This window comes from Castanea sativa, chromosome 4, assembly GCF_040712315.1.
Source record: "Castanea sativa cultivar Marrone di Chiusa Pesio chromosome 4, ASM4071231v1".
Taxonomy (NCBI): Eukaryota; Viridiplantae; Streptophyta; class Magnoliopsida; order Fagales; family Fagaceae; genus Castanea; species Castanea sativa.
In genome coordinates, this window is record NC_134016.1 from 26715940 (window position 1) to 26730123 (window position 14184).

General features: G+C 35.5%; 1 protein-coding gene across 1 annotated transcript; it reads left to right on the forward strand.

Moving 5' to 3' along the window:
• The first annotated feature begins 606 nt into the window (after positions 1–606).
• LOC142631374 (golgin candidate 2) lies at positions 607–13023 on the forward strand. The gene is made up of 10 exons (XM_075805512.1): positions 607–851; positions 1123–2226; positions 5720–5830; positions 6011–6070; positions 6846–6903; positions 7911–7963; positions 8112–8204; positions 11398–11523; positions 12320–12367; positions 12461–13023. Exons 1-10 carry the CDS (start codon positions 798–800, stop codon positions 12824–12826), a joined length of 2073 nt encoding a protein of 690 aa, XP_075661627.1. The 5' UTR covers positions 607–797; the 3' UTR covers positions 12827–13023.
• The last annotated feature ends 1161 nt before the right edge of the window (positions 13024–14184 follow it).

Here is a 14184-nt window from a genome sequence, read left to right on the forward strand (position 1 = left end):
AATGCCACAAAATGTTATGAAACAATTTGTAGTTCAAGCTAAATACCAAAAAAATAAAAATGTTTTTCATATCATCTTCAAAAACACAACCAGACATTAGAAAAGAAATAATTTTTTGTTGTTGATATATACAATAGAATTTCAATTTATAATGTACACTCTATAATAATTGTTTTTTATAATTAGGCTAAAACAACAGTTAATTTTTTATGTAAACAAAGTTTAAATCTCAAATTTTTTATTCAACCACAAAATACTTCACTAATTAAACTGGTTAAAAAAAAAAACTCAAGGAAACAATTTTTCTTGTGACCAAAAAGCATTCACCAAACACAACAGATCTAACCAGTATTCACAAAAATCTGCCACCAAACAAACGGGCCTCACAGTGCAAAACGTCGTTGCTCGGTCATTATCGGGCTTGTGGCACACGTTGCGCTGCGGGTCTTCTCTCTCTCTCTCTCTCTCATCTCAATCTCATCCGTCACTGCACGTGACGTGATCAAAACAATTTGCTACTTTGCGTGTCCCAAGTCAAGTCCATCCACGCCCACAGTTCCACATTTTCGCCCTGTCACACACCCGCACGTCGCTCTAGCATTCCGCTTGTCACCGACCCTCTTCTTCTTCACCTTCTTCATTGTTTTTCTTCCTCTGACATTAACAAAACGTCCTCTCTCTCTCTCTCTCTCTCTCTCTGCAAAAACAAAGAAATAAAAAAGACCGTTACACAATGGCGAAGTGCGTGACTTTCTCTCTCTAAAAAACCTGGAAATCCAGCTGAATCTGAAACGGCCATGGCCACTTGGATCTCATCCAAACTCAAAGCCGCTGAAACTCTTCTCCAACAGGCATTTCTCTCTCTCTCTCTCTAATCTTATGTTTGTTTCCCGAGAAAATTAATTTTAAATTTATACTTCACCAAACTCAATTCGAGTTAATCTTAACATTTTCTCTGATCCTAAATTATGAATCAACATTTTTTCTATTGCTCTAACTCTTCTAAATTTGTGATATATATATATATATATATATATATATATATATATATATATATATTGTGATTTGTCTTTAATTCTTTCAAGATTTTTAAGTGTAATATCGGTGTGATGTGCGGTTCAGATCGATCAGCAAGCGGCGGACTCGCTTCGCAAGAACGAGAGGCCTTATGCCGATGAACTAAATGTCGAAACGCCGACAAAAAGTGAGGGCATTGTGCCTCTGAAAGATCAATTAAAGAAAAAACCACAAGAGAACAATGACTATAATGGAAAATTGCGTAGCGATCCAAATTTTAGTACTAAGGAAAATGAGATTTCTAGTGCCCCAAAACCCTCACCTAAACCTAAGTCCTCTACACTCACGGATAGTGATTGGACTGAACTCCTTGGCACGCCTAATCAGAACGCAAGCTCTGCGGTGAATCGCAGTAATGGAAGGAGTGTGATTCGCGGGTTGAGGAAGGATGGTAAGAGACGGGGGAGTTCGGGGCCAAATGTATTGGTATCGGAGGTGAAGAGGAATCAGAAGAGTAGTGGTAGTGGTAGTGGTAGTAGTGTTTCGAAGCCGGGGGAGGAAAGTAAGTCTAAAGGGAAAGCAGGCGGTGATGGGGAGGAGTCTAGCTCTTCGGATTCGTTGGGGAGGTCTTCGAGTGTTGATGTGCAGAGTGATGGTAAGTACTTGGAAGGGCGAGAAATTGATAGAAATGAAACGGGTGTGAAGCTTATAGGAGAATTAAAGAATGAGGGAAGTGAGGAGAATGGCAGGCATTTTGACTCTAAGGGTGTTTCTTCGGAGGATTCTTCACCATTGAATCAAACTGTGGAGACGAAGGCGGTCTTGGAGAAGGCTGATGTAGTATCTGATGTGAAGACTAGAATGGATAATGTTCAGAGTAGGTTGAGAAATACTATAAAGGAAAAGCAGAAATCCGTTGCTTCCTCCAGAAGTTCTGTCTCTGATGATTTAAAGAGAGGTTCTTCTTCGACAATTGATTTGAGTTCTGATTCAGATTCAGATTCAGGTTCAGGTTCAACTTCTGACTCCGAAAGTGAAAACGAGAGGGTGGAAAAGAAGAGGAGGAGGGAAAAGATTCTGGCTGAAAAATTGGCAGCTAGAGCTGTGGAGGCTATCAAAGAGAGGGAGAATGTGGTTGCCAGGTTGGAGGGGGAGAAGCAGAGCTTGGAGAAAATACTAGAGGACCGAGCCAAACAACAAGCACAAGAGGTACAATTATCCAGTTTTTGTTATTATTCTCTTATTTTTGTTGGATTTTATACTGGTGATGAGGTTGATCAGATCATCTCTTGTTCGGGACAAGATGCCATGCTCTTTGTGCTTGGGCTTCTTTTTTTCAGTTTTTTCTTTTTTTTTTTGGTCTATTATATTATGTGTAATTATGGAAATGTGATGCACTTATATATATATTGTAATGAGGTCTTCTATGGCCTCAACAAAATGTTACAACATCTTCACAAGTGAGATGTCAATCATAGGTCAAAATAAAATGAAGTAAAATATATATATATATATATATATATATATATATATATATATATATATTACTGGGACCCACCACAACTCAAAACAAGGGTGTTGTAAAAATGTTGTAAGATTTTGTTTTGTCCCTAGACTTTCTCTTTTATAATTGTGGTTTTCTTGGAGTAGGGGAGAATCGTACATAGTTCGTTATTCTTTATATAGTTGTGTTATAGAACCATCATAAATCTTTTTGCCCTTTTTTAAAAATAAGATTCTATTGAAACGAAAGGGTGGAGTCCTAGTGCATTGGAAGTATACAAGAGATGCACAAAAAGAAAGAAAAAAAAAATACTATTGTAAAATCTAGAATGAACATAAGTTAAAATCACCTCTCTACATGTATTTTACAATTGTTGTATCAATCACTCTTGGTAAGAGGCATCTTTATACGTTCAACTTATAAAAGCAAAAACCAAATGAAACAGGAAGAAATTGTCCGATATGGCATGAAGGGACAATTAAAATGCTTTTATTAAGAGAGCTCCCTTTAGTCAAAGAATCAGATCCTGCATCACTATTCGTGGTGTTTAATAAAAATGCATAACAGACAACAAAGTTGCTAACTAATCTATTATCATCCTATTTGATTGCATTAGCTTGATCCTATTCCAAATGAATGAAAAGTTCCACTTTTGTCCAAGGTTCAATCCCCCCTCCCCCAACTATCAAATTATAATCCCTACCCCCCTTTTCTTATCCCAAAAATAAAAAATATAGCCTTTATAGTTTTTCCAGAAACTATCAACACAGAAAATGTTGTGGATTGATTGAAGCACTGATCTTTGCTAGTATTCTCTATGTTGCTTCGTACTGGAGAGGCTTAGTGAGGTCTTGGGTTCAACCATGTTAGGGGAGGATTAGGTAAGGGAGAGGACTATTTCCGGTTCTGTAGCCTAGTATGGCAATTTGATAGTTCTTGTCATTTCTCATTTTATTGATATTAATAATTGTTGATTCCAGTTTCTATTCACTTTGTCACTTGCCTGCAAGTGAAACTAAAAAAAAAACATATTAAAAAAGAAAAGACATGAGCTACTTAGGGTTCAAGGAACTTGAAACATGCAATTTTACTAACTCATGTTGTGAGTTTGGAACATTGGTAGTTTACATCTTCTGCTTGTTATCTCCGTATTGATCAACTTCATTTGGAGAATATCCTAAAGTTGTCCGCTTTTGATCTTAAAGGTTTGACATATATGGATTGGTTGTGAGAGGTATTGGTGGTTAATGCCCCAAATCTATACTTATGTTAGTTTAGGGTTGGACAAGGAAGGTTGATATGTAGGACTGTCACTTGGAGAGATTGTGCGCAATTGAATCTGAGCTCTGGGCAAGGCTGGGCTAAGTTTACAGTTGTCAGGCTTTGGCTTGGGTTGAAAAATCTCAATCTGCCCTCATATTCAGGGTTTGGGTTGATGTCTAGGAAACCTTCCCAGCCCTCATCATTGCCGAGCGTCATGAAAATATACAGCCAGCAACATGCTCAAAAACACAAATACACAGACAGATACATATGTCTTTATTTTATTAGTAAAAATTTAAATTTTTTCCAGATCTGCAAGAAAAATTGAGCCACTTGACTCAGTCATTACACATGATTTGGAGAGACAGAGTAAGTGCTCATACACAGTGCCTAGGCTATAGGATAGCAGGGCTATATTGTGTCCAAGAAATGATGAAAGTGGAAAGGACACTGGACGAGTTATCATTTGTGTTGAATGAGAGTCATACCTTTCATTACATTCTTCTGCTTCTTAGTCTCATTTAGGTCATTATCCTTGTGTTTGGGACAATAAATATTTTGCCTTTAGAATTTCACTACACATCAGAATTCTATTGCAGATTTGGAGCTTCTGTAGAGATTGAATTTATGGAGGGTATTGCGACCTTTCTTGAAGCTAGTTTCAGTTGTGAAAGATAATCTTAAACTTAAAGACTGGCAGAGTGCTCTTATTTATTAGATATGTGAGCTGCTTTCTTCACCATATTTCCCTACCTATTTTTAATGTTTGACCAAAAGATAAAATTCTGTGTAATCTCTGTATCTGTGCATTTCCTCTTCCCCCCACCCTCCCTCCAAAGGGGAATGGTTTGGTTAGGGTTGCTCACAAGAGTTCAAAATTAAGTTGAGTTATGGGTGAAGTTGTCAATTCGGTTCTGCTAACCATTTTAGTTTGTCCATCGGAATGGAATTTTTTAGTTCTAGTGTACCATATTGGAGTTAATGATATATATCTATCTAGCTATTTATCAAGTTTATGCTATATCAATTCACAAATAATAAAAATTCTTAACACTGTTTTATAAAATACTATAACATAATAAAATGCCCCACTACCACCTGTGTGTACCACTAGTTCTTGGTGGCATACCCAATTGATGGTTAAGTTAGCTTAATATATCCTCTATATAATTCACCCCAAACTACAGGTATAATAAAATAAAATATGTAGGAGAAAAAAAAAGAATAAAAGAATATAAAAAAGATAAACAACATTACAACTAAAGAGAAGAAGAAAATAAGAAAGAGAGGGAGAAAGGGGGAAGAGAAAAAGAAAGATATAAAAGGGGGGAGAGAGAGAGAGAGAGAGAGAGAGAGAGGATGTTAACTATATTGTCTGAAATCTAAATACTGAAATAGGCTAGAGCATGCTGAAATGAGAAACACACTGGAATTTAAGCCGATGGGAATAAAGGGTTCACTGCACCAGTTTTAAAACTGGTATGAAATATTTTGCCCGTTTTGGCTAGAATGGAATGGAATTGACAACTTTGGTCATGGGTGTACCATCTTAAATCTTGGGTTTGAGCTTGGGATGGCCACCCACCTAACAATCCACCTGAGTTGAAGCCCTACGGTTACAAACCCTAGTCTTAAAGTCCAAGGAGTAACAGAAGCTCAGTTGTTTTCCAAAACAACTACATATCCACACAAAAAAAAAAAAAAAAAAATTCCAAAACAACTAAGTGCCAAAACAATGGTAATCTAATCATCTTGACATCTCAAGAGCATAGTGCATTCCATGGTGCTAGTTACAACAGAAAACACTTTTTATCTGTTGATGCTTCTAGTTTCTTTGTCTGATACATGTGTATATGAAATTGGCCAACTATGCAAGATGTCCCCAAAATGTTTGCGGTGGTTGTATACTTAATTTTACATTCTGGCTTGCTTTAGGCTTCCGATCTACAGACAAGTATGATGGAAACACTTGATGCTGTTGATTTAGAGAAACAGAAGCATAATAATACTAGAAGGGAGGCCCTTGCACGATTGGCTAAACTTGAGGTAATTTAACCTGTTTTAGATATCTGCCGCATATTCATGTTTAGACGGTTTTTGTCCTCTCTCTCTTCTTTTTGGGTTGTCTGCTACATATGGAAGTCAATGTTTTCTTCTTTATTAAAATTTAAGCAATGCAGTTAATGAGGTTATTTTGTTGTTACTAAAGGTCAAAACTTCTTGCAGACTGCTAATGCTGATCTTGCAAGATCCCTTGCTACTGTGCAGTGGAATCTTGAAGTACAGGTACTATAAGATCCTTTATACAAATGATTGTGTCAATCATGTGCTTGAATTCTTAAACAAGTTACTGATTGGAATGTTTTTCACTTGGTTTGAATGTTTTGATTTTAATAATAGTGGATGAAATTATATTTTGGAAAGTGCCATGACTTTCAAGTTTATGCTTAGCCTATCTTTGGCTATCTTTTTAGTTTTGATACTTGTTTTTTCATCAGCTCTAATTATTCCCATAACTGTGTTACATGAGTTTAGTGTGCTTTGTGCAAGCTCATATGTTATATATGCTAAATAGAAACTTACTATAGTGCTTTGTGCAAGCTCATGTGTTACATGAGTTTAGTGTGCACAATCAGCCGTGGACCACACCTCAAGAATCAAAGGTCATTAGTTTGAATCTCTCATCTCGCCCACCCCCTTGGGCCAAAACCTTCTTGAAAAAAAAAAAAGAAGAAAGAAAAGAAAAAGAAAGATAGAAACTTAGTGTGGGTGCTTTTAGGCCCTTTATTAATTCTCTTAAGTTTGCTGTTGCTTTGAAATGCCTATAGTTGCCATACAACTCTGGTTATCTAAAGAAGTATGCAAATTGCTTGACCTTGATACTGGTAAAAGTTGCAGGAGAGTCAGCAAATATATTGAAGTACAGTTTGGGTTGTTGGTATTGTAGCATTGATCTCTGGCTTAAATGCCACTTCCTTGTATAAGAATGCAGTGGAGGGTGAAGTATTGTTCCATTGACTTTCAGAGTAGCTTATACTTTTTTATTTTACTTTTGGACCAGGTTAATTGGGTAGCAGACATATGGGAACAAATTGAATTGAAAGAAGCGACCTGTGAAGGTATGTCTTCTAGATTACAGTGCAAATAATTGAATGAACTTTTTGATCCCCTTTGACTATGCTTTTGTGTTTTCAACTACAACCTGTACAACTACTTGCCAAAGGAACTGAATAGGGTATTTAAAATATCTAATGAGTTTTTAAAGAAACAGATTCCCCTTCCCTCTTTCTTGGGCCAAACTTTCTCTAAAAAAAAAAAAGGCAAAAATCTCAATGCGAGAACATAATCTTATGTGTACAATAGTTTATTTGGTTGGTTATGGATAGGAGAAATTGTCATTTTAGAGTTTGCTATGCACATGAAATGCTTTAGAGTTTAGAGAGTTTGCTATGGCCTATAGAACGCTTTAAGCTCTATTTGGAATCCGTTTATTTTACTGAAACTGAAAACTTTTTGCTAAAAGTATTGTAGATAAAAGTAAAAGTTAGCTGAAATAGTAAAGTGAGGCCCATGAATAGTACTAAACAGTACAGTGGGGCCCATGAATAGTAGCAAAAATAAGCTGGCTTTTTAATTTTTTATCAAACACACGCTTAGAGTTTATTGGAACTTCTGAACATAATCTCATCCTTAGTGTAATATGTTTTTATAATTTTCTGGGCTGAGACTAATATAACACTCTTAAGGTTTGTTTTGATAGGTTATTTGCTGACTAATGTTTAGGTAAAATTAAGAAATTTAGGGTTTTAAAGGTTGTAAGAGAGGGTTAGGGTTTTGAGATGCTAAGAGTCAATAAAATAGTAGTTCAAGAGCTTCTCTGGGGATAAGCAGTAACCCTTGAATACTTCAGACGTTTAATACTTAATTCTATTGTAATTTTTTGTATTTTTGTATTTTTTTTTTGGCTATCTTGTGTCCATAATGCATGGAGTAGTCATCTTTTAATAAAATTATTCTTACCTTTCAAGAAAAATATACTTTGTGCCCATTTACAGTATATTATTATATCAATGTATAACATTGTCAATATGAGCTTGGTCCTTCAAACTCCTTTTTCTCCTTGTAGAGATCAAGAGAAGGATTTCAAATTCTCATCAGACTGGAACATCTCTAAAACAAGTGAGTTATATTCTGTCTGTGATGATTATTTTGGGGGGAGAGCCTTTTAAAGCTATGTATTTTTTCAATCTTTCATAATAACTCTTTGCAGGAACATGAATTTCTTGGCATTTTGTATAATCTTTACATTAATCTGATAATGTTGTAGTTAGCTGCTTCAAAAGGAATGGAATTTGAACGAGAGATACTAGAGGCAGAATATTCTTTCATAGCTGATAAAGTTATACAATTGCAAGATAAGGTTAGCTTTTCAAGCCATTGATATATTCATAACTGATTTCAATTTCTGATAATAATAAAAAAATGATTTCAATTTCTAGCTTTAAACACCCCTGGCTCTGTGATGTTTACACCATTGAAAAAGTAAGCTTTTGTAGATGATTGCAGATCATGTCCTGAGTACTTAATATCTATAAACACAAATGTTTTTGTGTGTGTGTGTGTGTATACATGCATGCGTGTGTGCAAATGCTCACATACAACCATTTTGTTTGACAGTGGAAGCTGAAGATTGTTGAAAATATGCTCCTAAGCTAAATGGTTTTAAACTTTTAATGTGTGTGGCCATTACAATTTATGATGACGACTACTTCTTAGAAGGCCTCCCTTGTGCAGTACATGGAAGTAAAAGGCAAGCCGGGTGTTCACCTAGGTGCAAGGCACCCTTACTAAGGTGTTCAACTTTAGATCCTTGGTGAGCACCTTAGACCATGAAAAAGGCGCATAGGCTAGAGCCTCATGTTTTAACATTCAAAGGGCTTGGAACATTCTGCAATGGATGTGAAGCTCATGTTTTTATGTACTTTGTTTGGTTGGATGATTACTTTGGGTGGTTATTCAGGAACTAGCTTCTTGGATTTTCTTTATGGTTGGACGGAACAAAATCGTTGTTCCTTTGAGGACACTAAAAAGATGTCGGTTAAGTTAAAAGATCTATGCCAATTTAGTCTTTTTGATTGGTCTCGGTGCTGGAGTTTTACAGATTGTTCCTCTCTTTCAGAGTTTATGTCTTCTCTTAGAGTAGCTTCATGATTTCTTTTTCTTTTTTTCCTTGTTGTTTGTTATTTCTTTCATGTGTTAATCATCATGAACACCTTGTATTTTCCTTTCCTTTTTTCACCAATAATATTACTCTTATTACCTATCCAAAAAAAAAAAACCTATAGTATATTTCCCATATATTGATGGTGACTTTTTCTTTTAATTAATAAAATTCACTTATTTATCAATATATATATATATATATATATATATATATTTTAATATTCTTAATCCTTATTTTAATATATTAGATACATATGATTTAATGGACCTAATTTTACAATTAATAGACCTAATTTCTTCACACAACACATATCAAACACGCTTGATTATAATATTTCAATATATGAGATACATATGATTTAAGTCCTATATGTATAATAATTATATTTAGATTCTAGAATTAGACACCTCACTTTGATTGGGCTAGCACCTTTTTGTTGCCTCACGTTTCAGGCAATATTAAGTCACCTTTTGCCGTTGACTACCTTTGTGCAGCAGAAGTTGTGTATGCCCAATATTAAGAGTAATCGCACCAGTAGATGTAAAATAGAAAAAGTGTACAATTTTACACATTTTTGCTCAAAATTTACCCACATCAGTCCATCTATAATACCATGCATATACAATATTGCTACAGTAACCACTTATATATACATAGTTACTATAGCTTTCTATTTGATTTTTTTTTCTTTCCCCTCTCTCATCCAATTCTCTCTCTTCCCCTACCATCTTCCTCCTTTTTACCTTCTCTTGAATCCAGCAACATGCCATGAAAATCTATACAAATCATCAAACTCATTCTGAATCTAGATCCCAAATTCATTAAACCCATATACAAATCCATATAAATAATCAACAAGAAGGGGGGAGGGATTAGGGATAACATATAAGGTTAGATTTCCAGACAATAGAAAATGTACATTTAGCCAAAAAAAAAATAATAATAAGTATTTAATATATAGTTATATACAATCTGGTTGGGTTACTCAGTTGGAAACCCTAAACCTGACACCTGGCCTGCAAGTGACAGATAAAACCTGCTACCAATTTATTCACCATTCGAAACCATCCATGACCCTTCAGGGTCAGATGGGATCAGTAGGATGGGTTGGGATATAACTGGTCAGTGGCCATCCCTAATGTCATGAAACTGATGTTGATAGATGCAAGGGTACACATGATATCCAGGGGAGGAAAGCTACGAGACTTAGTCCATGCCTTGTGTTATGAATACTAAGACAAGCATCGCCTTATGAATACTAAGACAAGCATCGCCAAATTGGGTTAATATTGTTTCCCCATTTATAGGAGATTTTCAAGCTCCTGTAGGCATAACATTCTTTTTGGTTACCCTTGTAATTGGTTCATTTAGCTATGTATTTAGGGATTTGATGGTTGTGGCACCTTTTCTATTATATCTTGTTTAATCCATGAAAGCATGATATTATTGAGATCACATAAAAAGTTATTCTATTTTAATTTAATTATATGATTTTTCTACACATACAAATACATAAGTAGATGCAACCTTATGGAGTAACCCTTTGGTGACATAAGAAGAGGTTCTGTGGCTCCAAGGCATGAGCATAAACTACTTAGCCTGCCAGGGGTGAATAGCACACAGATATTATTGGTTCCGAAAATGTGACAAATAGGGACTTTTTTATTTATTTATTATTGTTTAACAATAAAGAATTTAAATGCAAAAGTTGACAAACTGTGTACATTGCTTCTTTGGGATAAAGTAGGTTTAGGTTTGAGCATTTTTTCACGGCAATATCCTCGAGATGTCCACAGCTTCATTTCTTTTGTAAATGCTGTTAGCATGATTCATTTCTTGTGCAAATGAAAGCCAGATGTTTAATCGTGTATCTCCTCTTCCTTTGGTTTCGTTTGAACGTGCAAGTTTTAATGGTGAGTCCAGGGGTAAAAAAGGATAGAGTTGCTGTGCTCCAAATATGGTGAGCTTGGCTTGATGCAAACACCTCCTAGTGCTCTACAATATCCAGTTTGTTTTCTAGTGTGTGTGTGAGAGAGAGACAGAGACAGAGAGAGAAAATCTATGTAGTCTATTGTAATGGATGTCAGAATGGCCATTTAGTCTCCATACACTGTTGCTAATTGGGCTGGATGGAAGGTAGAGAGTTTTGGAGTTTTGGGGTGTTACTTAAGTTTTGGGTTTAACCAACAGAGAGCATATCCAATTTACATGAAGAATTTTTATGCTCTTATCTTTGGGGTCTTCTGATGGTTTACCAAAGTTATATTCCAAGTTCCATATCTTTTGTCATATCATGTTAACCTGATTTATTTGACTGATACCATATATATACATATATATAAGCTTGGGCAATCAATATATTTTACTTACAGTATCGTCTATATTTCAGGCAAAGAAGCTGGAAGCAAACATTGAAATTACAAAGAAAGAGATGGAGGAGCCAACTGAAGTTGAAACTGAGCTCAAGCAAAGGCTTGGTCAGATGACTGATCATTTAATTCAGAAACAAGCCCAGGTTTGTCTTCAAACATCCTGGATAAATTCAGTCAGTGATTTCTTGTACTTATTTTTGTTTGATGAATGGGGGCCATATGATACATCTGGTTTTTAGCTTAATGCCTTATATAGAAAAGACAAAAGCATACCATAAGAGTTTGTAAAGTGTCCTCATATATAAATGAATCATTCAGACTTTTGTTGATGAAGAACCAAATTCAGCCGAGACACCTTTTGAGCTTTGAGAGGGATGGGAGCCATACAATTTAATTAGCTATATTCTTATAAAAAATAAAAAAAAAAGAAGTTAATTAGCTATATTGTTTTGCAATGGGTCTCGTCAGGTGCAAAAAAAATACTGAATTTACTATCTCTCCCAAAGGTTAACTTGCCAAAAAAAAATTGGAAGACCAAAAAGTCATGTATATAGGATCTTGCTTCCAGGTCTGCCATTACTAGAGCCTCTCCTATTATTTAAGGCTCCTGGTTTGATTTATTGCTCATTTGTTTCACGTTCAAATGTTTGTTGCCAGTATGTAACATTTTGCGATCATGAACATTTTGCATAGTGTGTGCTATTGGTTATCCTTCTCTGTAATACAACTATCAGCTACTTCAAAAATTTACTATGATCTAGTTCTGGTGTTTGTGAAAGATTCCTTTGTATGATAACTTGAATTATCATAGGACAGAGTTCACGATTGAGTTCTTTTTCAGTAGTAAAATTATTCTAAATCACAAATTCTCTGTAATAAAATGAAATTCAGTAGTATGTGTAATGATCATCGAGATTTCAATTCTTAATGTTCAACCAGGTTGAGGCTCTCTCCTCAGAGAAGGCAACTCTTCTCTTCAGAATTGAGGTACATTGTCACCCCCAGAGTTATTTTATACTGGTATTATCTACATAAAGCAGATCTAGTGATTTGCACTTTATGCTTCGATGCATTGTGTAGGCGGTTTCAAGATTGCTAGATGAAAACAAGACAATGCTAGTGGATTCTATGAGTACCTCATCGAGGGACTTGGAATCAGGAAGGTGGGAGCTGTCAGAATCAAAGTGGGGGCCCCTGTTTCATGACAGGATGCGTTCAGGCAGGAAACACTTGGGATCATTGCTTCAGCAGTTGGATGCTATTTTCTTGGCTGGTCAGGTATTTTTAAGGAGGAATTCCAGAGCGAAGGTGTGGTCTCTGGTTTACCTTGTATGCCTTCACTTCTGGGTCATTTATATATTCATGTCACATTCTCGAGAATCAAATGGAGCCAAATCTGGTGCTGTCATTTCCTTGGAAAACATTAATAACACTGCAGGTGAATGATTTGTAATATATGGTGCTTTTCTTCATTATTCATTTGATTGCCTCAGCTTTTAAGAGGTCTTCATTTCTTGGAGTGTATTATGGGAACGAGTCCCCCCCACACATCGAGTAACACTGAATATGTAGGGATTGTATTTAGGGATGTAATTATTCACACACAAGTTCACATCAATGCAGTGCAAAAAAATTTCCTACCAGATTTTATTTCAGTACCTAGTAATAGGAGCAGTTTGTTCATTTCCTCTTTTGAGTTGAAGATTTCACACCAACAAAAGGGAAAATCATCTTATGAGACAGTTTGTTGAGGCCGCTATCACACGTGGGACCCACACATGTTGTGAGTGAGTGGTATCATGAGACACTACCTCCAACCAAAAGCGTAATGAATTAAACCCTATGCCCCAGGAAAATGGATGACATTAACTAGGTGGTTAAATGAAATTATGAAATGGTGTTGAATTAAGAAAAGAAACCCAGTCTGAGAAGCCTTGGAGAGCGAAAGTGAAGAGAAGAAAGAGAGGAGGAAGGCAGAAAAAGAAAAGAGGGCCAAGCAAAAAGATGATAGCTGTTTAAGTGCCATGGTCAGTTAGTAATGGTCTGAATATAAATGAATAAAAGGTATATTTAAACTGAATCAATAAGGATTTAGTGTTCCTGGTTTAGATTTGCTTGCTGAGATTGTAAAGTAACTTGAAATATAGGGAGGATAACTGGATAGCAGGAAGGAGAAAACTATCCTATGCTCATGCTTCTATTGATTTGAGGCAGAGATAATAATATTCTATTGGTATCAATTGAATTGAAAAACCAATAGGGAAGGTCACAGTTCAGAGAGGTGTCTAGTGGAAGCCACATTTTATGCAGCTATTGCCCAAAAAAAAAAAGAAAAAAAAAGCATTTGCTGCGGAGCAAACTTATTCAAGTGTGGAACTTGGAAAGTAAAAACGGGTGCCAAAAAATCCAAGCGTACGCATATTATATTGTGATTGTTGGCATTACGGATTATTGTGATTAAATATTTGCAATATTGTCTTAGGGAATGATGGAATTAGATTTTAAAAGAACATAAAATTTAAATAAAAGGAGAAAACTATTTGGTTTGTTGTTTTGAGTTTTGTGTTTTTAAAACGGTTTTTTTTTTTTTTAATTGTTTTGAGAATTTTCTTACCAGAACAAGTTTTCTAGCGTTCATCCCAAAAAATGAAGAATATGTTTGGCACTCGTTCTCTATTTCAATTTTTTTTACTCAATCCTTCTTTTAAAAAAATAAAGAAATAACAAAAAACTAATAACCCAACCTAGGCCTCACAACCAGCCAAACCCTCCATCATGGCACCTAACCACCAATTGCACACAAA

Bases quoted from the DNA above. Each gene is read 5' to 3' on its own strand.
- LOC142631374 (XM_075805512.1), top strand. From the start codon at position 798: ATGGCCACTTGGATCTCATCCAAACTCAAAGCCGCTGAAACTCTTCTC. The intron at 5,831-6,010 runs GTAATTTAACCT...AACTTCTTGCAG, and splicing joins CACGATTGGCTAAACTTGAG to ACTGCTAATGCTGATCTTGC. The intron at 8,205-11,397 runs GTTAGCTTTTCA...TCTATATTTCAG, and splicing joins TTATACAATTGCAAGATAAG to GCAAAGAAGCTGGAAGCAAA.